Source organism: Glandiceps talaboti, chromosome 15 (genome assembly GCF_964340395.1).
Source record: "Glandiceps talaboti chromosome 15, keGlaTala1.1, whole genome shotgun sequence".
In the NCBI taxonomy this organism is placed as follows: Eukaryota; Metazoa; Hemichordata; class Enteropneusta; family Spengelidae; genus Glandiceps; species Glandiceps talaboti.
This window is the reverse complement of record NC_135563.1, coordinates 22653346-22675229: the sequence shown is the minus strand read 5'-3', so window position 1 is coordinate 22675229 and position 21884 is coordinate 22653346. Positions and strand designations below refer to the sequence as shown.

The 21884-nt window shown below is 33.4% G+C and overlaps 1 protein-coding gene across 2 annotated transcripts; it reads left to right on the top strand.

Moving 5' to 3' along the window:
* Positions 1–64: 64 nt before the first annotated feature.
* LOC144446500 (uncharacterized) lies at positions 65–20351 on the top strand. 2 transcript variants are annotated; one of them, XM_078136274.1, is made up of 21 exons: positions 65–271; positions 840–1001; positions 3564–3717; positions 4147–4332; positions 4776–4933; positions 5645–5712; positions 6421–6618; positions 7228–7504; positions 7737–7921; positions 8420–8541; positions 9156–9354; positions 11703–11720; positions 13836–13916; positions 14205–14297; positions 14766–14873; positions 15300–15452; positions 15969–16094; positions 17006–17186; positions 17732–17836; positions 18066–18165; positions 18712–20351. In XM_078136274.1, the coding sequence occupies exons 1-21, from the start codon at positions 211–213 to the stop codon at positions 18872–18874; spliced, it is 2898 nt and encodes a 965-aa protein (XP_077992400.1). In that variant the 5' UTR covers positions 65–210; the 3' UTR covers positions 18875–20351. The 2 variants fall into 2 exon arrangements, with proteins under 2 accessions (XP_077992400.1, XP_077992401.1); XM_078136275.1 differs by lacking the exon at positions 11703–11720.
* Positions 20352–21884: the final 1533 nt, after the last annotated feature.

Below are 21884 nucleotides of genomic sequence, written 5' to 3'. Positions count from 1 at the left end.
ATTCCCAGCAATCAAATTTCACTTCCGGTTAGAGGTCATGACCCGATAAAGAGGGCGCACTGCTATGTTTATAGCAACACTTGGGGATCGTTTTTCCAAATTTTCCGTCCAAAATAGCAGATTCCGCGAACTCTCCGTCCATTTCATAAAATCAGCAAAGTCCAACTAATAATTTACATTGTAAGACGAGTTGAGCTCTTTCAAGCCAAGATGTCGTCGCTCCCAAAGACGCCAGGTGTTGTCGACAAGACACACAGTCTACATTCGCCAGGTATATTGCACAGCTGCAAAGAGCTATGTTACACCATGTATACACAATTTTTTTTATTTTTTGAAGTGGTGAAATTGACAGAACACCATTCTTTTTGGCATATGCAACCCGTGAGCATTATTGTTTATTACGTTATTATTATTTTTTTTAATGATTATGGAAGTTTAACTTTGAAAGTTACATTGTAATATTGTATATGCAGAAATGTCAATAATAATATTGATTATTGTTATTAAAAAATTAAAAACTTTAAGAAACATCAATTTTCAGAGATAATGTTACTTGTGATAGTAATATATCAGATGAATGAATATATTTTATAACTAATAAAGATTGTAGTACATGTAATACATTTTATGATATAAATTGAGAGCATAACACTGCAGAACCCAGGGGAATATGTCGAAATAGAAATTAATAACATGTATTGTATTCTCACCGATTTGACCTTTCTTTTTTATCACCAGGATTTGTATCACCAGCTCAGCCACATATCAGATCTGTATACATATATATTGTATACTTGTCATAGTCCTGATTTACATTTCCCCCCCTCTTTTCTACACAGCCACAAAGTTTGAAGTAACACTGATGGAAGATTCTGCTCTGCGAAAGAAGAAAGGTCCCAATGAAAACAGAATGGTTACAGTATTTAGTGTATTCGATGAAGTCATTCCACAGTTAGGGGTTTATGGTCAAGTCATGAAAATGGTTCGTGATGAACTTTTTGGTAAGATTCAAAAACAGCAAATTTGAGAATCTCTATTTTAGACCAAAAACAATGCAAGTCTCATATTGACATATATAGCAACATCACCAACAGACCAATTTAATTGAATTTATTTTATTTTTGTTGTCATGATTTTTAAAATATCTTTTATTATTTATTGTATTTATTTGTCTTCTTTCATTCATTCTAATCTGTATGGTAACCTTAAAACAGCTGGATCTTTCATCTAGTAGTTATTGTGGGTGTCTGACTTTTCTTCTATAGCAAGTCAGCCATTCCAAATGTTACACACACTGAGTGGAAACCTCAGCCATTCAGACAACAAGAAACCTTTTTTTATATTTTTCTACTTATGTTAAAGAAAAAGTGGAAATAAACAAACAAAATAAATAAATAAATAACTAAATAAATAAAATATATATATATATATATATATATATATATATATATATATATATATATATATATATATATATATATATATATATATATATGTATATATGTATAAATAAATAAATAAATAAATAAATAAATAGATAAATAGATAAATATATAAATAAATATAAATAGACATATAATATTTGGGTGTCTGCCTTTGTGTCCAAATACACAAAGTTATAAAAAAACAAACAGAAATGAAAGATTGGTACATAGGGTAAATCAGGCCACCTGGTCTATCAGATTTTAATCAGATTGTGACGAATGTACAATGACCTAACATGTCAACTTTATCAGACAAATATTTGGAAAGATATCATATGAGAACTAAAGGACTTGTAATCTCTTAAGATTGGATTACAGAAGAAAGTTTAATGATTAATAGGTGTATAGTGTATGGAATGGTTTACTGATGTCAATGTAGTTGTATCCTATAGGAGTATAGTGTATGGAATGGTTTACTGATGTCAATGTAGTTGTATCCTATAGGAGTATAGTGTATGGAATGGTTTACTGATGTCAATGTATTTGTATCCTATAGGAGTATAGTGTATGGAATGGTTTACTGATGTCAATGCATTTGTAAGCTATAGGAGTATAGTGTATGGAATGGTTTACTGATGTCAATGTATTTGTATCCTATAGGAGTATAGTGTATGGAATGGTTTACTGATGTCAATGTATTTGTATCCTATAGGTGTATAGTGTATGGAATGGTTTACTGATGTCAATGTATTTGTAAGCTATAGGAGTATAGTGTATGGAATGGTTTACTGATGTCAATGTATTTGTATCCTATAGGTGTATAGTGTATGGAATGGTTTACTGATGTCAATGTATTTGTAAGCTATAGGAGTATAGTGTATGGAATGGTTTACTGATGTCAATGTATTTGTATCCTATAGGAGTATAGTGTATGTAATGGTTTACTGATGTCAATGTATTTGTATCCTATAGGAGTATAGTGTATGGAATGGTTTACTGATGTCAATGTATTTGTAACCTATAGGAGTATAGTGTATGGAATGGTTTACTGATGTCAATGTATTTGTATCCTATAGGAGTATAGTGTATGGAATGGTTTACTGATGTCAATGTATTTGTATCCTATAGGAGTATAGTGTATGGAATGGTTTACTGATGTCAATGTATTTGTAACCTATAGGAGTATAGTGTATGGAATGGTTTACTGATGTCAATGTATTTGTATCCTATAGGAGTATAGTGTATGGAATGGTTTACTGATGTCAATGTATTTGTAACCTATAGGAGTATAGTGTATGGAATGGTTTACTGATGTCAATGTATTTGCAACCTATAGGAGTATAGTGTATGGAATGGTTTACTGATGTCAATGTATTTGTATCCTATAGGTGTATAGTGTATGGAATGGTTTACTGATGTCAATGTATTTGTATCCTATAGGTGTATAGTGTATGGAATGGTTTACTGATGTCAATGTATTTGTAACCTATAGGAGTATAGTGTATGGAATGGTTTACTGATGTCAATGTATTTGTAACCTATAGGAGTATAGTGTATGGAATGGTTTACTGATGTCAATGTATTTGTATCCTATAGGAGTATAGTGTATGGAATGGTTTACTGATGTCAATGTATTTGTATCCTATAGGAGTATAGTGTATGGAATGGTTTACTGATGTCAATGTAGTTGTATCCTATAGGTGTATAGTGTATGGAATGGTTTACTGATCTCAATGTATTTGTAAGCTACATGTAGATTCAACTATACTAGATATCTGATAGCAGTGGTGCTACAATCTAAAGCCTATCATAATGAGAAAAGCCAGTATGATTATTCTGCCTCTAACACATGAAGACTAATATATTGGTCTAGACAAAATATGTAATATAAAGTTATGATAAAAGAAAAAGTCACCAAAACCCCCAGATTTGTATTCTCCTTTTTTGTAAAATTATAATTATGTGTGCACATTTGTGTATTTCTGTATATGTCTGTCTGTCTGTCTGTCTGTCTGTCTGTCTGTCTGTCTGTCTGTCTGTCTGTCTGTCTCTGTGTTTAATGGCTTGTGGTTTATGAAAATAGTGGAACAAGGAGAAAATAGTTTTAATTCAAGATTATTTTATTGTGTTTTTGTATAGAGGCCATTTACAGCCAGGAGTACACCAGCAGCACTGAACAAACAACGAAGTACAGCCCAACAACTAATAAGCTGCAAGATAAGAAGTCAGAAGAACATATGTTTATTCAAAGAGTTCCTTTCTTTACTCTGATACATAGAATCTATGATCAAAGGTGAGTTTTCCCATACCCCCCCATCCCCATCCTGCCCCCACCCCCACCCACCTCCACCCTATACAGTAATGTCAATCATAGCAATTCTATCACATTAACATATGACAATTAGTGACAAAGTTTATGATTGTTTATAGACAGAGATGACAAGAAGGATTGATATGCAGGGTAATCTTGAAGAGTCAATGGAATATTATTAGCTTTTATCCTGAGTTTTATATTCAAATTGTTGAATTCACAACAATGATCCTTTCATCATTCACATTTCTCAAAACTGAATCATTCTTGTCTTTAGAGAACACCAACTTGTGTTGAAGATATACTTTTAACATTGTAGAAATGGAGAATAGACAAGTTACAATATAGTATACTTTTAACATTGTAGAAATGGAGATTAGACAAGTTACAATATACTTTTTACATTTGTAGAAATGAAGAAGCTGACAAATTAAAAGATCAGATGGAAAAAGTGAAGAAAAGACTTCAGGAAAGACACAAACAATTAGAAAATGCTACAACAGTGAACACAACACTGAAAGAAGAAATTGAAAACTTAAGAGGTATCATTGCAAAGAGAAATGAAACAATTCGTAAATTGGAAGATGATATTGAAGGGTGAGTAATTGTCAACACTTTCTATTCTGATCAAAAAAATACTAGTGGATGTAATGTTTGAAGTTATCATAAATATTTGCACCACTCTTCACTTGCATGATGAAGAGTTGACATGGTGTGATTATGTATCAACTGACCAAGTCAATACCATGAGTGTATGATTCCAATACCAACTTGCCCAGTGTCAACTTGTGCCAAAAATAACTTTCTAGGTACTCAATACTGGTAAATGTACGACAAAGAAGTCCTGTCATAACAGTTCAGCAGTTGAAATAGAGGTCTAAATTTGAAGATATTATATATTTCCAGATATGCAAGGTGTTTGTAAATGTTATGGAACTGACTCACAAATTAGAAAGATGAATAAAAAATATAAGATAAAGGTACTTGCATAAACTTGAAATGAGTATTGACTGTCGTAAACTTTGAATGATTGATTTCAGACTTCAGGATAATTTAGAAGATCTGAGAGACACTACTGACTTACAAAGAAAGAATCTTGAAAATGACAAAGAATTGTTGGAAGATGAACTCTCAGACGTCAAGAATGAAGCCACTTTTTTGTCTCAGTACAAGAAAGGATATGATGAACTTCATGATTGTAAGTTTGGTTGGAATTTGTATCTGAGTGTTTCATTGGTTTCCACTTCAATAACTAATATATAGGTTATTTTGTTATTGCAAGATATTTGAATTTGTATCTGAGTGCTTCATTGGTTTTCACTTCAATAACTAATATATAAGTTATTTTGGTATTGCAAGATATTTGAATTTGTATCTGAGTGCTTCATTGGTTTTCACTTCAATAACTAATATATAGGTTATTTTGTTATTGCAAGATATTTGAATTTATCTGAGTGCTTCATTGGTTTTCACTTCAATAACTAATATATAGGTTATTTTGTTATTGCAAGATATTTGAATTTATCTGAGTGCTTCATTGGTTTTCACTTCAATAACTAATATATAGGTTGTTTTGTTTTAATCAATATTGGTATAGCATTTCAGGTTGTCAAAAAGACAAAAGATTATGGAGTTTGGCAACTGGGGGGTTGGGGGGGGGGGGGGGAGAGGGTCAGTTTGGAAGAAGATTTTTGACCAGAAATGAGGACTTCATCATTGTGTGTTGCAATGTACTTTCACCATCATCTTTGGTCGATGGCCAGTTTAAATCATTATGCTATTTTTGTTTCCAGTATTGTAGTCTTTTACTTCAGGAACTCATTAGTTATTTTTACACATGTTTTGTTGATAGCTTTGTGGATTTTCTTATCATGACTTTCTATTGTATATGTGTGTTCTTATTTTATAGCATTTGTAGTCAGAGTGGCAAATGACAGAAAAAAGAAGAAGAAAAAACCAGTCATTGCTACAAGAAGAGTAAGTCATGAAATTATTTTTCCAACTGTCACATTTTACTTTATTTTTCACCATCGGTTCCTCAATTGTGACTGTTGTTACAACCTTCCATCTGTTTGTGTCAATTGTCAGGTGACAGCCCTCAACTGTCAGGTGACTGCCCTCAACTGTCAGGTGACTCCAATATGACATCACATGACCAGATGGCTTAACGTCATTATGCTGATGATATCTGAGTGATTAAGACAAAAGCTACAGTATTGCTTCAAGGGAAATTCCAGAAAGGGCAGCGTTATCGCTAGCATAAATTTATATCTAATGGAGTCCAGTATCGGTATCGATTCTACTAATTTATTTGTGCATGGCACAAACCTTGTTGATCTAAAAATTAAGTCCAACAAGAAAATTAAAAAAGATTACAAGAAAATCCTTTTTTTTTCTTTTCAATAGCAATTTCTGTTATCTTTGATTCATGAACTTTGACCTCATACACATGTGTTGTTTTCTTAATGTACATCCCAATCTGTGGCTGAATAATGAAAATTGCAGGTTGTTGCAATAATCTAAAGTTTTTGTCATCAGCATTTCGCCATTCAGTTTCTTCCTGAAAGTACCAGAATTAAATATTGATACTCATTCTAAGCCAAGCAAACATAAAACTATATTTGTCTGCTGTACCATCTAAGTTTTCACTTGTATTCTTTCTAATCTCATCTTTATCAATTTCAGGCTCATGTCTTGAACAACCTGGCATCTGCCAAGAAACTTGAACAGCAGCTGTTGACTGTACAAAATATGACTATAGAAGAATATGATGCCTATGTAGAAGAGCATAAACTTTCTTTGGAAAGTAAAGTCCTTAAAGATAATTTCAATGACTCACAATTCGATGAAGAAGAAATAGAATTGGCCAGAATGGACAAAGAGGTACATGTAATATTACACTTATTTTAAACCAGTGTTGAATATGCCATATTGTGGTTACCAACTTTGACGTCATTTTTGAAGATGAGTCCCGTCAGGGGAAGAGTAACATCAAATTTTAGAATGCAAGAACTTAGGAATGACAATTTTTTTAAGTAAATTATGCTACCAGAACTATTCGTTATTGTCTCTCACATTCTGTACATACAGTCAAAAGTCTGCTTCCAACTACTGCCCCATTGGCAAAATTATACAATATTTTGTTTTTCTATTAACCTGGATATAATCCTTTTTGCAGATGTAGTAAGTTGGGATGCGATTCTGACAATGTCACTTTCCAGTGTTTAAGGAGATTGTTGGAGTTGAATCCTGTACTCTGTCTGCAAGCAGGACTAACTGAATATGGTTATTGCCCTGCATCATTGAACAAATCATATGTCACTGTGCAATATTTAGAACTGCCTTTTTGTTACTCAGGGGAAGGATTCTGTATGACCATTTTTTAACAGATAGAGTCTAGTCTTTGATCTATTTGACTGGTCATTGAATGTCTTCACAACTTAGTACATGGTATAGTAGTTAACATCAATGTGATACTTTCTTCACATACAGCTCCAACACAAACAAGAAACCTTCCAGAATACTATTGAGTCTTTGAATGAAGAACTGAGTATGATTCGACTACACAAGGAAAGTTTAGAACATCAGTGGGAAGAACTGGAGAGTCAGCACAAACATGAAGAGGAAAGTCATAAAAATAAACCCCCTAGTAGTAGAATGAGACCTACCAGTAAAGACTCCCTAAGACCCAATGTCAGCAGTGGTATGGGATCAAGTCGACCTGGCTCACATACAGATTCTAGACCAGACAGCAAATCTAAAGATTTCGGTATGTGGAATAATATCCTTATTTCATGCAAAGTCACTAGTTTGGCCTTTTTGGCCATGAAGTACAACTTTGCAGGGATGTAGATAAGGGTTAATAGTCAGCTAATAACAACCAGCTACTTTCCAATGCTTGGCCCATACAACACTTTTTCAGGTGATGGGGTTTTCATTGTAAAACTGTTTGCCAAGGTTAGCCATCTTGGATAAAATTACTATTTCTTTGTTGTTTTCAGATTCTGTGATGTCATTGGGTGAGGAATTTGACAACATGGATTCAGCAACGAGTGAAATGGATCCATTTGTACCTCAGGAGACCATACTCAGCAAATATAGTGCAATGATCTATACATCAACCAATCACGCTAAGTCATTCCATGAACTCAAAGATGCCAAGTTTTGTACTAGTTGTGGAGAGAAGGTAAGTTTTGATTCAGTTTAAATTATGGTTTTGTTGATGTTTCCGAGTGTTTACAAGACCATTGAGTTTTTTTAGACCATCCAATTGTCTTTGTTGTGTGTGTTTTTCTTGTTTATTACAATGTAAGCAGGATTACTATTGGGTAAGCTGATTTGCATATTACAGCTATGATTAGACAACTTATTCCACCAATGGCAAGCTAGATTCAGTGATTAGTTTTCAGTGTGACTTCACAAAACAATACAAACTTTGCCAAGTGCATTAGTATCTGTTTGCATGGAAACCAAAATCATTGCCTGTTACAGAGTTGCTAAGAATTTGCCTCTCACTCTATGCTAGTTTGATTATCAAAAAAAGTACCATCACTGTAACTTGAGATGAGCATTGTTTAGTAGTAAACCCTACAGACTAATGCAAATTTTCATTTCACGTGTGGTTTCTAATTTTAAAAACAAGTGTCCTTGATTGTATGTTTGATATGATGTTATCTATTTACAGACTGTGATTTGTCCTCATAAAGTATGTGGTGATAAAGTAATGATCTTACCTCACAATTGTACTCATCTAAAACTATCAAGACCCAAAGTCAGGATCAATGTAGAGATCAGAGATAGATTATAGTAAGTAGAAAATATACTCATGTATACATGTATACAAATATACGCACACACTCATACATGTACACACACACACACACACACACACACACACACACACACACACACACACACACACACACACACACACACACACACACACACAACAACAACAACAACAACAACAACAACAACAACAACAGTACTACTTTCTCTCTGAAACACCTAATATGCCATCCCAATCCACCTATTGTAAATCTCACATGTACATGTGTGAAACCCATTAAAATACTGGTGGCAGGAAGTTTGATTCTACACTTTTTACAGTTAATGTTATTCCCTAGGGCTTCATACATGTGTACATGTAGTGAGATTTGTTATAGATGTATGCAAGAAATGTAATCCTAAGGCTTACTTTCAATATGTGATAACTACCAATAGTACTAAAGTGACATGTTGATTTCAGGTACTCAAGTAATTATTGAACTTGTATTGTAAAGAAATACTATAATAATTCCAGGTTATTCCTTACAATGGACGATGGATGGACCTTTTTTACAGTGTATCCTAAACTATCAGATTTTTCTGAGATTCAGTACCATTTTTGATCAAGGTATGGCATACTTTACATATTGTAGTGCACAGATCCCTAAACCAGATACATCTGATGCAAGTAAATTATCCACAAAGAGACTGCGTGGTAGGATGTCTATAGCTACTCCAGTCAAACCTATGCAGTCTATCATAGACTCTGCCACACCAGGAATAGAAGAATCACCTGTCATATTCAGAGAAGAAAAAGATACCACAGTACTTGGTGCTGCCCAGGAACATCAGGTGAGAATCATGTGATGGTCATGTGATTGTCACATGGTGCAAAGACCAAAAGCACAGCAGAGAATAGAGTTAAACACTCCTAGAAGGGCTTACATAGTCATTACACTTAGTCTATTTGAAGACTTGGTTAGATTTATCAAAATGCAACTGAGGGTTTTTGGACACTGTTTATGAAATATGGAAAATAATGAGAAACAGAAAATGCAAAAAACTTTACACTTATCTTTAATTATTCAAAGAGCATAAAATTGCAAATTTCTAATAAGTACACACATAATGTATTGTTTATGTTTAGTTTATGTTATGTTTTCATATTGTCACCTTCCCAAGTCTTGTATATATCAGTATGTTTTTTATAACATCACATCATATCAGTGCATCTTCCATGTCATATATTTTCAAGTCATCAAATCATTTATGTTGTTATATCTCTATCATTTCACTTACATTAATGTTTCTACTGCATTGCTATGTTTTTGTCCTAATCATGATTGTATGTATGCTATTGTTCTGCATTGCATATCATCTCTCATTGTTTATGTTCTGTGATCATGTTTCTGTCAGTATGTTTTCATGTTATATGTGTACATTATATGTTTATCAGTTATGTTTTCATGTTATATGTGTACATTATATGTTTATCAGTTATGTTTTCATGTTATATGTGTACATTTGTTTATCAATCATGTTTTCATGTTATATGTGTACATTATATGTTTATCAGCTGTTTTCATGTTATATGTGTACATTATATGTTTATCAGTTATGTTTTGATGTTATATGTGTACATGAATATGTTTCTCATGTTGTTTAATTATCTTTTCATGTTTGTACATTGATATGTTTCATATTATGTTTTCAATGTCACATAGTTTGCACAATTTTCTAGCATTTACTTGCACCTCATATTAAAGTGCACTTTATTAATAAAATTCTCGGGCAGAGGAATAACCAAGTGCTCAAAAGCATAGCTGTAGATATCATGATGTATGTCACTTTCCTTTTTGTCAAAAAGTTGCTACAAGCAAATTGGTCAATTAGAAATTGCGGAGCGAGAGCAATCATCTGAGAGTCAATTGTATTTTTCTTCAATAAATTGAGTGGCAAGACTACAAAATGTTGAAACATGATTAGGGTTGAGTAGAAAATGAGAAAAAAAACCAAGTCAACTAAGAGTCAAGATAAAGGACTGGTATGATAAAATTAAATTTAAAAGTTTGTAAATTGTCAAAGTATGGTTAAAACTGATTATCATTGAAGATTGTTTTTTTAACTTTGACTATTACTCACAGAGGAGACAAATGTTTTCATTAGTAAAGGTTGTAATTAGATTCCATTAATTGAGGACAGTATTAAAGGCTACTTGTCTGTGGTTAATAATTCATTGTATGCCTCTGAGTATTACCTTTGAAACAAAACAAAGGAGAGTTTATTTCAAGGTATGTCAATTTCAGCCTTCAGAAACAGACATCAGAATTACTGAATATACAGGCATTTAACTTACTTACAAAAAAATACTCAGAAACATTCAGTTTTGTTTTGTTCATTTTTTAAAACATTTGTCGATCTTTATTTGAGTGTGAGAAACATATAAAAATAACAAAATTGTGAATGATTTGTATATACAAATTGAATGCAGAAGTAGAAACAGGTATCACTAACTCACAAATTAGGATTAACATTCAACTTTGTAGAAGTTGCCAATAACAATCTAGTATTAGTAACATGCAAACAGTGTAAACTGCAAATTTATAGTGACCAGAAAATATACTTGACACTGAAGAACTTCCCTTAGACTGATGTATATGTTGTTGTGTACATACCTGTCACCAGTTACTCATGTGGTTAACAGAAGCACCAACAATGATTAATCTGTCAGTCTGTGAAGAACTTCACTTGTCATTATTATCGTTCATGGTTGTTATTTGCAAAGCTGTATATATTTGTACTTTGATATAGTGATACAACCATTCTACCCACCTTCCCTGCATCTTGGATCACTCTCCTCTCTAGTTGCATGAGGAGACATGTTCCTCTGTACAGGCAAGTGTAGGTATTTATAGGTTCACTGCCGACAATAGTTATGCTGTACACTTGATGTCAGCCAAGATCTGAAAAGTTGATCTCTTTCATCACTGTGTCTTCATAAGACATAGTTATGAAATGATGGTATGGTCTCGCCGACAACTCTTTCTAAAACTCTGTTCAGCTGCTAAAATAGCACATGTAGTTGCACTACACAGTGTTGAAATCTTTTGGCCATTCTCTAATGTAAAGATCTCTATTGTCTGGTGTTTTATTTCATGTCTATTGTTTTATTGTCATCATATCTGCTCTGTACATTAAAGGATGTTGAACATGTTTGGGTAAGTGGTTCATAGGTTAACATTCATGTGATGCCCCCGCTGTAGCCATGCCGCCATACCCTGCATCCTAGCTTGCAACTTGTTCTAAAATGTGTTTGACTTAGTGTGTGTGCTACAACCTTACAAGCATACCCTGAAATTGGTTGAAAGAACAAAGTGACTTGTATGCATCAACAGTATTCTGCAACCCTTGCAACTGTTCTAAACAATAAAATTTATTGATATGCATGCTGCAATCTTTCCTTTGAGTCTCTAGCAATGGGTTCAAAGGTTAAAGGTCATGCTTCAATTTTTCGCTTTTTCCCAGCTACTGTGCTTGTTTACTGCATGAATTGTACCTAGTGTCTAGCATGCATGTATGCAATTAGCAAAGCTTGGTTCTAATTGTGATCTTCTGCTGTTCGTTATGACATATCTGCTAAATAGTCCCAGTCATAGTAGGTATTGCAAATGCCCTAAAAAACTTACTGTACGTAACTTCAGCTGATCATTTAAATTAACAAGATCTAAAGTTAAAGGCTACCAAACTACTCTTTTCCATGCCCATACCCCATGCCACCAAGCAACCAACAAATGGCCCCAAAAAATACAGATGGAATATCTTGTTGATGATGTGGAAATTTTAAGCACTCTCCAGAATGCAGCAAGTACTATATCTCCCAGAATTCCACATTCTTCATCAAACTTGAATCTACTAATCAAGGATTTGAAATGCTGCCTGATACAGGACACTGAATTTATGATCATTCTATATTTACATGCAGGAAAATTTGACAGTGTAGCACCTTTCCTAGTACCACTAGGAAAGCCTTTGAAAGCAAACCCTATATTTGGCTCAGGAGGTTTTAGGTTGAAATAGAGGAAGTGGTCAGTCTCAATTGTGAGTCTGAAGACAAATGACAGATAAATCAATTGAAATAGGAACATCCTTGCTGATAAACTCAAATAAGGTTTTATGTAGCCCTTCTGAGCAAAAAACAGTGGTTTGTCTCTTAAAAATACTTGGAAAGTATGGCAGTAAAGGACAAAATGACTAACCAGGTGTGTGAGTGAAACTTGTGCAAGTAGGCATCGGTGTCTCCTGCCATTTCTTTGGTACTAGGATTATGAACATCTAAGAATCAAAACCAATTGCAATTGACTGCATGGTTTACCTGTATGTAGACATGTTTGTAGAGCATGTACATGTGTGTGTTTGTGTTTTGGGGATGGGGGTGGGGTGGGGGATGGGGGATACAAGCATGTAAATGTGTGTGTTTGTGTGTGTGTTGGGGTGGGGATGGGGGGGGGGGTAGCATGTATGCATGCACATGTACCCAGTCATACATATGTAAAGGAGTTGCTATTATGTTTACAATTTACTTAGAATGTGTGTTTGTCCTAGATACTACTTTGGAAATCATTGTGCACATTCATGTATTTACAAATTTGAAAATTTTGATGTGTTTTTTTAAGATGACATTTCGTTTCTAATCATTGATTACAAGACAGAAATTTACAAATGGAAATTCCAACTCACAGATTCATAACATTTTTTGGAAGTAAATACCAAATTTTAAAAACAGGAATTGTTGTTAATGGAAGAGCCTTTCATTAACAACACCTTAGAGTGATATATTCTGAGTTGTTATGTTGGTCAAGTACCCCAATGTCACCTTCCATATATGGAAAATAGTCTCATTTCTTTGACAAAGTGTTCAAATTATATTTCTGTCAAGAAATATTTTTGATAACAATTTAGCCTGTTAGATTTTGTGGTAGTTTTTGACTTCCAACCATAGAGAAATACAGTTTATTTATTAGATAGAGTTGAATGTCAGACAGAATAAAAAAGTCAAACGTTTTAGAATTTATCAAATCAAGATTTAGAATCCAAAAGCTGAAAAATTACCAATAATATTACATGCTTTTCTTTAATGGGAATTTGCTCATTATCATCAGAAAAATTAGAAATTATTTATCGGATGATCATGATAATTTTGGAAATGAATTTATTCAAAAGTTTTAATTACTAATGACTGATCATAGACCATGCATGAAAATGTTATGAAAATATATTCACAAAAAATATAAATTAGTTATTAATTATTATATTGATTGTTTTATTGTGTGAAGGTAAACTCTTTCCTCCAATTATGGGATGACTACAAGAAACGAACAACAATGATGAGAGATGTGCCAAGACCATTGGAATTGGTAAGCACATACTATTTCCCTTTGGTTCATGACCCTATTACCTCTGACCCCTGACCCCTGACCTCAAATCCTATATCCAAGATACTAAACTGAAAGTTAGAAATTATGTTGATGCCTTGATCAAGTTGCTATCATCAAATAGTACTCAAATTGCATATCTTTTTTAATATTTAGATAATTTTTAAAGAATAAAGAGAGATGGTTATATGAATATTGGTGCTGCCTTTCTCGAATTAAAGTTTTAAAAATATGTTCTAGAAAATTTCTTGCCATTTCTTGTGTCTTCAGAGACGGGTTTTATCAATAATTGGTCAGTTTTATTCACATCTGTTATGGCAAGATGAGTATGCATTGGATGAAGAGCAGGTGGTCTCATTTAGGGTAAGTTTACATGTTAATTTCACCTACTGTAAAGTTATTAATTATTTACAAAGTTTTTTTCTATTTTATTTCACATTTACAGCAAATTGTTTGAAAAATAGAAGCAACTGTCAAAAATTAAGAAGTGAATATAATTGTTTATAATACAAAGTTTGACAGCAACTTTGTATTTATGTAAGATTTTGAAAAGGAATGTTGGAAAATATAAGTGTTTTGTAACTGAAGATCTGTGAGATTGGTACATGTAGAAGTGTAGATTGTTCATATTTAAATTACTTTTCAATTCAGCCTGATGATTGTTATTTTTCATCTGTTTCATGACCCAACTTACCCTATTTTTTGGTTTGCAGAAATTTCCATTCCCTCAAAAAATTGTATTCCCTGTGTATTCCCTGTGTATTCCCTGTCTATGTGATGTGTTTAATATATCTAAGTTGATTGAAGTTTTTTTTTTCCATCCATCCATAGAATAGTTTTTATAACTTCTTATTGGACCGTTATTTGTTACAAGACGTTGTGTATCTTGTTGCCCATGACTTCATAACTGCAATTCTGGAATTCTCAACAATGAGTAAGGTAAGTTCAACTTTTTAATTTTAGACCAAAGAATGGCTTACACATCTTATTATCAATCCTCCTCTCCCCCTCCCCTCTCTCTTTTTTCTCCCTTAATTAAAAGTCTTGATAATATGTACAATACTAACTGTATATTTAGCAAGGATGGTTTGATGGGCACTGATACTATTTGTGCTGTAGTTTAGTGAGAATCTATGAAATCCACAAATCTGATATTATGTCCTGCTGTAAATGTTCTCCCGAAGAGTTTACAAAATCTGAACAAGTTTCTAGAAAATAAGATATACATATGTTAACTGTATATAACTTTCAACATCGATTCTTTGTAGTGAATAAAATGATGCTGTTGTAAATACATGTATAATATATTATGAGATAAACTCGTACAATGTCGACTTTTCTTTGTATGTATTCTTAATTTGATAGGCATTGCAGATGTTTTCACACATGTTGGTTGGTAATCTAGATGCTGCTGTGTTCCGATATCTTCTTCTAATAGCTGATTTTATTGACAAAGTGGAATGGAAAGAAATGGCAGATTTTAGAGCGTTTGCATCAGCTCTCTATCCTTTCCTAACAGTAAGTATTCTGTGGTATTATTTGGGAGAAAATAGTGTAGTACAATATTTGGAATCATGTATCGTAGAAATATCATGCAATTATTTCATTTTCCCAATTTCTGTATATGTATAACATCCAACCAGCATCTTTTGTAATGCTATATATGTTCAACATGGAAGCATGAAGATTCATAAACAAGTTCTCTTTTTCCACTTTTGAATTGAGAAACAGACTTGTTTCAAAGAAATCCCTTGTCCTTCTTCTATGTCTAAATGGATCTGACAGAATGATCCAAATTTGCTGGAGGTGTTGAGTAACAAGAAGTGCAGTGAAAATGTTAGCTTCAGAATGTGTAAATTCAGGTGTGAAAGTACTTGACAGTTATGCACATCTAACTGGATATTTAGTCTGTAAGGTACACCATGACAGGGCACCCTCACACATAGGTCAATCCCTTTCAGACCAGTGAGGGCAGATTGACACAACTTAATAAAGTCTATCTCCAAATTTAACCTGTTTTTTTTCTCCCATCAGGAAGACGAATTAGAGCAGCTAACTTTAGGATACACTTCATTTAGTGAAAACAAAATCTCCAAAGGTTTGGTTGTGGAGTACTTCATGTATGTTGTACTCAAGTACAGAGAGCCTAGATTTCAAGATGTAAGTAAATGTTAAAAGCGTTTTTTTAAACAGTTTTGTTTTAGTTTAAAGTTGCAATATGCCACCCAGTTTCAGTACGTACACTAACAAACTTTTTACACATTTTTAGGGTTTTTTTTTTTCAATTAATCATTTAAATCAAGTAAGGTTTTGGTCTTTGTTGTTTCACATTGTTTTTGTTTTTTTCATGTCAAAAAACATTTTAAGACATAAAATAAAAAACATAAATACATAAAAAATACTAAATATTACCACTTTAATTTTTATCACTAGTACTTTTTACATTATCACTAAGAATTGCTTATCATTGTAAGACAACCATTGTACAACTTTTATGTAGTGTCTTCTTCTAAATGTACCTTCTATCTGGGCAACAGTCAGTCTAGTTCCTATATGGCATCATTATAATTTACACCTCCACTCACAGTTAGAGACCACATTAGCATCCAGACTAGGCAACAAATTACCAGTGATTGGTATTTGAAAATTTTTATGACAGTGCAAATGAGGGTTTGTTTGTTTGTTTGTTTGTCTTTATTTAAACTCAATAAATTGTTGAGCCAAAGGCTCTTCTAACACAATGTGGAGTAAGGGAAATTTACAATATTTACATTAATATTGGGCATGGCTATTTATAAAATATCATTTTTGATAACAAATACTAGGGAGTCTAATTCAATTCGTTTCTTTCACCATGACTCCCTAGCTTGAATATAAATATGTGTCTATTATACAGTTGTCCATTTTTCTACATTATTGTCAAGCATGGGCAATACAAATCAGGTTATGCTAGGGGGTCTAACTCTATTCCTAGCCTTAACGATGATTCCCTAGTCTGAATACAAACGTGTCTATTGCACAGTCAGTCCACTGCTCTACATTCTTGCCTAATCCTTTGTGTGTTTCTACAGTGTGAAGCCAAACTCCTTCAACATCCTGGCAAAGAACCTGGAACGATGAATGACAAGGAGTTTGCTGAAGCCCTGGATGCCATTGCACCATTGGCCAATGAGAAGTTACGTAGTAGACTATTTAGAGAAGCAGAAGCCATGAACAGTGACAATGGCCGCGTTAGTGTTATGAGGTTATCTCGTATCCTTTTATATAGTAGTAACCATAGCAACATGTACCAACATGTTGATATGAGCAATGATGTTGTTTGGGTATATTTAAAGATTTTTTTCTACTTGTAGCGGTGTCTTATTTTTATATAACAGAAATTTAATGTTTATAGGTACCGGGGTACTCAAAATTTAAATATTTTTTTTCAATGAATATAATTGGATTTGAACTAAGGAAAGGATAAGTAAACCTTAGTTGCTTAATGAAAAAGTTACACGCACCAAAACATAACATTTCATCCACTTTCACATATCAATACAGGGTTGGTATTGATTCAAATTTCTGTTCTTATGACTGAAAGTGATGTATGAGAAGCTAGTTGAGTTAGCAGAGACACTCATCATATACCATGGACTGAGAGTTTAGAATGTACAATATACTAGCACATAAGATTTACAAAGTATTTGTTGGCTTTGTTTGTGTGTATAGCTAGCTGCTGAAATATCTGCAATACAGTGTACAATATTTTGAAAAATTTCAATTGGTAACACTTCCTTGACTCAGTGTTTGTACAGAAATCACTGCATATTTACTGTTACAACAAGTAGCTCCACTACTGAGGCAGAGTCTGTCCCAGAAAATTGAACACTCAAGAATAAGACCTATTAGTGAAATGTCATGTAAGTTTGTTTTGTTATTACCAGGGGTGGGGGTGGGGGTGGGGAATTAGGGGATGGGGTATTGAATTATGTGTTGAATTTATGGAAAGTAGAAAACTATCACTTTCCCTTTTCAAAGGAGATTGTGCAAAATGTTGTATTGTAATGTGAGGAAAGTTAGTGGTACTGATTTCTGTCAAAATAAGAGATTTTTAACATCAATTTTTCCCATCTTTCTTTCTTCTCTTAGTTGCTACAAGTAGTATGACATTTGAATCACGTGTTGTGGAAGATCAGTTTGATTTAATGACATTATCATCACTGAAAAATTTGGCCAAGAATATTGCAAGGTAAGAAGCAGTATGTCTGTAAATTGAGTCATGGTAGTATGCCTGAAAATATCTCATTGTCATGAAAGACTGTCGGTACTTTCTTGGTTTACATTTTTTTTTAAATTTGTGTATGTCACACGTAAGTCATGACACATGCTCATCAATATGGATATTCTGACATTAAAATAGATATTTGTGAGATATAACTGTTGGAATCTATTTATGTCATATTCTGATTACTCATTTTGTCATAGTTTTTGGAGGAAGAGGTGCATGAAGGATGACCCATAAAGAAAATATTTAATATTTAAACTTTTGGCATGGATGGCACTGACTTATTGACATCCATACAATAGTGGTCAAAAATTGCATGCATTTCCTAAAAATTACATCTGTCCCTTTTCTGACCACACATGAATAATGGACAGCGTGTTGTTACAATTATGATTTGACTCTCAAAATTGATATGAATCTTCAGTATCTACTCCACTTCAGATTTGGATGCCCAAAATATAAATCTCTTGATTTCTCCATGTATTTTTATCACATTTACCCCCCTCTTAGGAGAGCCACTGTACGTAGCATGCGTCGAATTGAGAATGATCTAGCCACTAGTATCCCAATACTGAAGGAGGAGGACGAGGAGCTGGATTTTGCCATCGAAGCTGGTGAAGATGATGATGATGATGACTATGATGATGAAGAAGAAGAAGAGATGATCAAATAGAGAATCATAACAACAACTGAAAGAAAACACATAAACTTTAAAATAGTTCTCACTGCTGGTGGAATCCAACAGTTAATCACAAGCTTATTTTGGGCTGAATTCAGTCTGTACAAGTATTCCAACACAGTTCCTCTGTATATTAGTAAATGATAATGCGTAAGGTGATATGATGATACCGTGACAGAAGGACTGTGATTCCAAATAGGCCTTTCTAGTGAACAGTGCCCTCTAGCAATTGAGATTGTGTGTTTCTATATTTCATAAAATTTCTACATACTTTAAGAGTACCTTCCCCATTCCTGCTATTTAACCAGGAAACTCTTTCTTTCACACCTAGGAGGGACAGCAACATCTTGAAATGTCAACATCATCTGATAGTTTTTCTGCCAGTACATAAATTTAAATTCCACAAGTGCTTCATAGCAGGCTAACAATTGGTATGATACTATCTACTTTGCAGAGCCATGTTTTCCAAACTTAAACATGTATGTTTATGACTGATACCTAGTTGTACATTGGATTGAACTGTATATATGCACACTATTAGATTTCACCTGACTAGACATCTATGATAAGCCTGAGGCAGCTATTCTCCCTACTAGAGACAAACTTCCAGTCTGTTATTCTCGTGTTTCCTACAAGGTTTAAATTTCTTGAAATGATAGATGTAGGATTGCTGTGTAAGTAAATGAAAACACTTCAAGATGTTGTTTTTCTCAATGCATGACAGATTAGCCGTTAAATTCTTTCAATAGTTGTGGTACCACAAACTCCGTCCAATTTATACTATCAGAAAGTGTCTCCCATTTCAGAGACATTACTTCTGACCACCACTTCCTGATGTGTCTGGCTGTCCGAATAAGTTATTACTCAAAACAAACCTCAGAATTTTTAACAAAGAAAGTGTAAAAAGAAAACAGATTGAGAAGTCCAAATATAGTTCCAACATATTCGTCCTTCCTCCCCCTCCTCCCAGGAAAAATTAAAGACTTTTTTGATCCAGTAAGATTAAGTGTGTTGATGATTTACCAGTGTAAAAGAAGATAATGGAGTAGGCTATGGGGGGGGGGGGGGGGGTGTTCTTTCTAACTTTGATCAGAGCACTTTCTGTTCATATCTAAATGCAAAAAGAGAAAGGAAATCAGATTTATATGAAAACATAAACACAGGTAATGGATTTTAAATTTCTCTACTCTGGAATTTGAAAAATTCTTTTGACATAGCCTGTCTCCTATTAGAAGTTTCCTGTTGAGACCACAGTACATGCACCATACTGTGTGCATTGATGTGTAAATTGATTGATCACTATATAAAACTATATTTAACACACTATTGCTGTGAAAGTTTATTCACCCTCAGCTATTATATTACAAGTATTTTTATACATCTGTGTTCTAAATATTCATAAAAAGTTCATGTTTATATTATTTCATACTGTGCATATATACTTTATTATACATATAAATATTGTTTTGATGTGGAAATTATGTTTGTTTTATGAATAAATAGTTTATAAAAACAAAGAATAATATTTTTCGGGTTTTCTTGTACTATATGATTGCAGACATTGTTCTTGTTCCTGTGCTCTGAGATTGCATACCTGAGATGATCAGTAGTAGTCATATATGTATATATTAATGAGTTTAAAACTTAAATATGTATCATCTGATGTGAGTGTAATGTATAGATGAGTAATTGTGTACTAATTATGTGTTAATGAAAGTTGGTATTAAAGTGGCCATACGGATGAAGATTGCAAATTTACTTTGGCTTTTTAATTTATAGAACAATTTTATCATGGCTTCCTACTTGAAATATAAATGTGAAACAAGATACACCAAGTCTGTGTTTGTATCTCAATACATTGCAAAAGACTGATAAATGTGTTAAATGTTTGTTATTGTACATACCGGCAATAAAACTTTTTTACACATTTTTTTTAGCTATTTGCAATGTATTGAGATACAAACACAGACTTGGTCTGTGTTGTTTCACATTGACTTTCATCATAAAATTGTTTTATAAATTAAAAATCCAAAATAAATACCTGATCTTCATCCATATGGCCACTTTAAAATACAGCACCTACATTTTTGTTTGATCAATGGAGCTAAATAAGTCGAGATGCAGGGATCATATATTCTCACAACTAAACCCTGCTACAAAGGCAATCTTGAACTCTCTGAATTTGTGTAAAGTTCATTTTGATTCCATGTCTATGTAATTACAAACTATTGAAAAGTTAAGATCATAAATTATTACTTTGTTACATGGATATTCAGAAAGATAATGGGAGAGAAAGAGTGTGTGTGCATATGTGTGTGTATAAACGTGTATGTTTTCTCAACTTTTAAAAGCTGGTCGATGATAAATCACGTGTAAACAATGCATAAAGCATGTTATGTTATTTTGATGTTCAAAATAAGAACCCCGTCTCACATGCATGGAATACCACAAAACCACAACTCAAATAAATCTATCCGTCGGGGGTCAGTGTCCTCACAGTCACCTTGGTAACCAATAACAAGCCGCGAGGCACTCACCGAGAATAACTACTGACGCTTACAGGTGTGAAAGACCTTGTTAACTTACTTCCATCACGAATTACTTCCAAATCACGTTATTCTTTATTCAAGTATGGCGAATTTAGGAGATATCTAGTATGTTTTTTATGTATATATCTGGAGTGGAGACGGTGTATACGTTCTTAACCAATACATAGCACTCTGGCACGAGGTCAAGGAGACACCATAAACTTAATAAATCACGAGGGTACAGTGGCTACTTAGCAAATTGACTAAATAGACATTTTCCTGTGGGAAAATTGTTGTGTAAATATTTTTTTGACCGTATTGAACTTTACATAAGTCAAAACGTACAAACCGGTATTTCAGACTTGTCATTACAATTATTCCTACAGGAGTCTAAAAAGTACAGTGCCCAGTATGAACTGTGGTGTTCAGAGTGTCCTTTTCGGTCGCACTTTACAGGTTCAAAACACAGTCACTTG

What these genes read in the sequence shown, in the direction of transcription:
- LOC144446500 (XM_078136274.1), top strand. Translation starts at nt 211, where the DNA reads ATGTCGTCGCTCCCAAAGACGCCAGGTGTTGTCGACAAGACACACAGT. An exon ending in CAGCAAATCTAAAGATTTCG is followed by an intron (nt 7,505 to 7,736) that starts GTATGTGGAATA and finishes TGTTGTTTTCAG; the next exon opens with ATTCTGTGATGTCATTGGGT. An exon ending in AGCAGGTGGTCTCATTTAGG is followed by an intron (nt 14,298 to 14,765) that starts GTAAGTTTACAT and finishes ATCCATCCATAG; the next exon opens with AATAGTTTTTATAACTTCTT.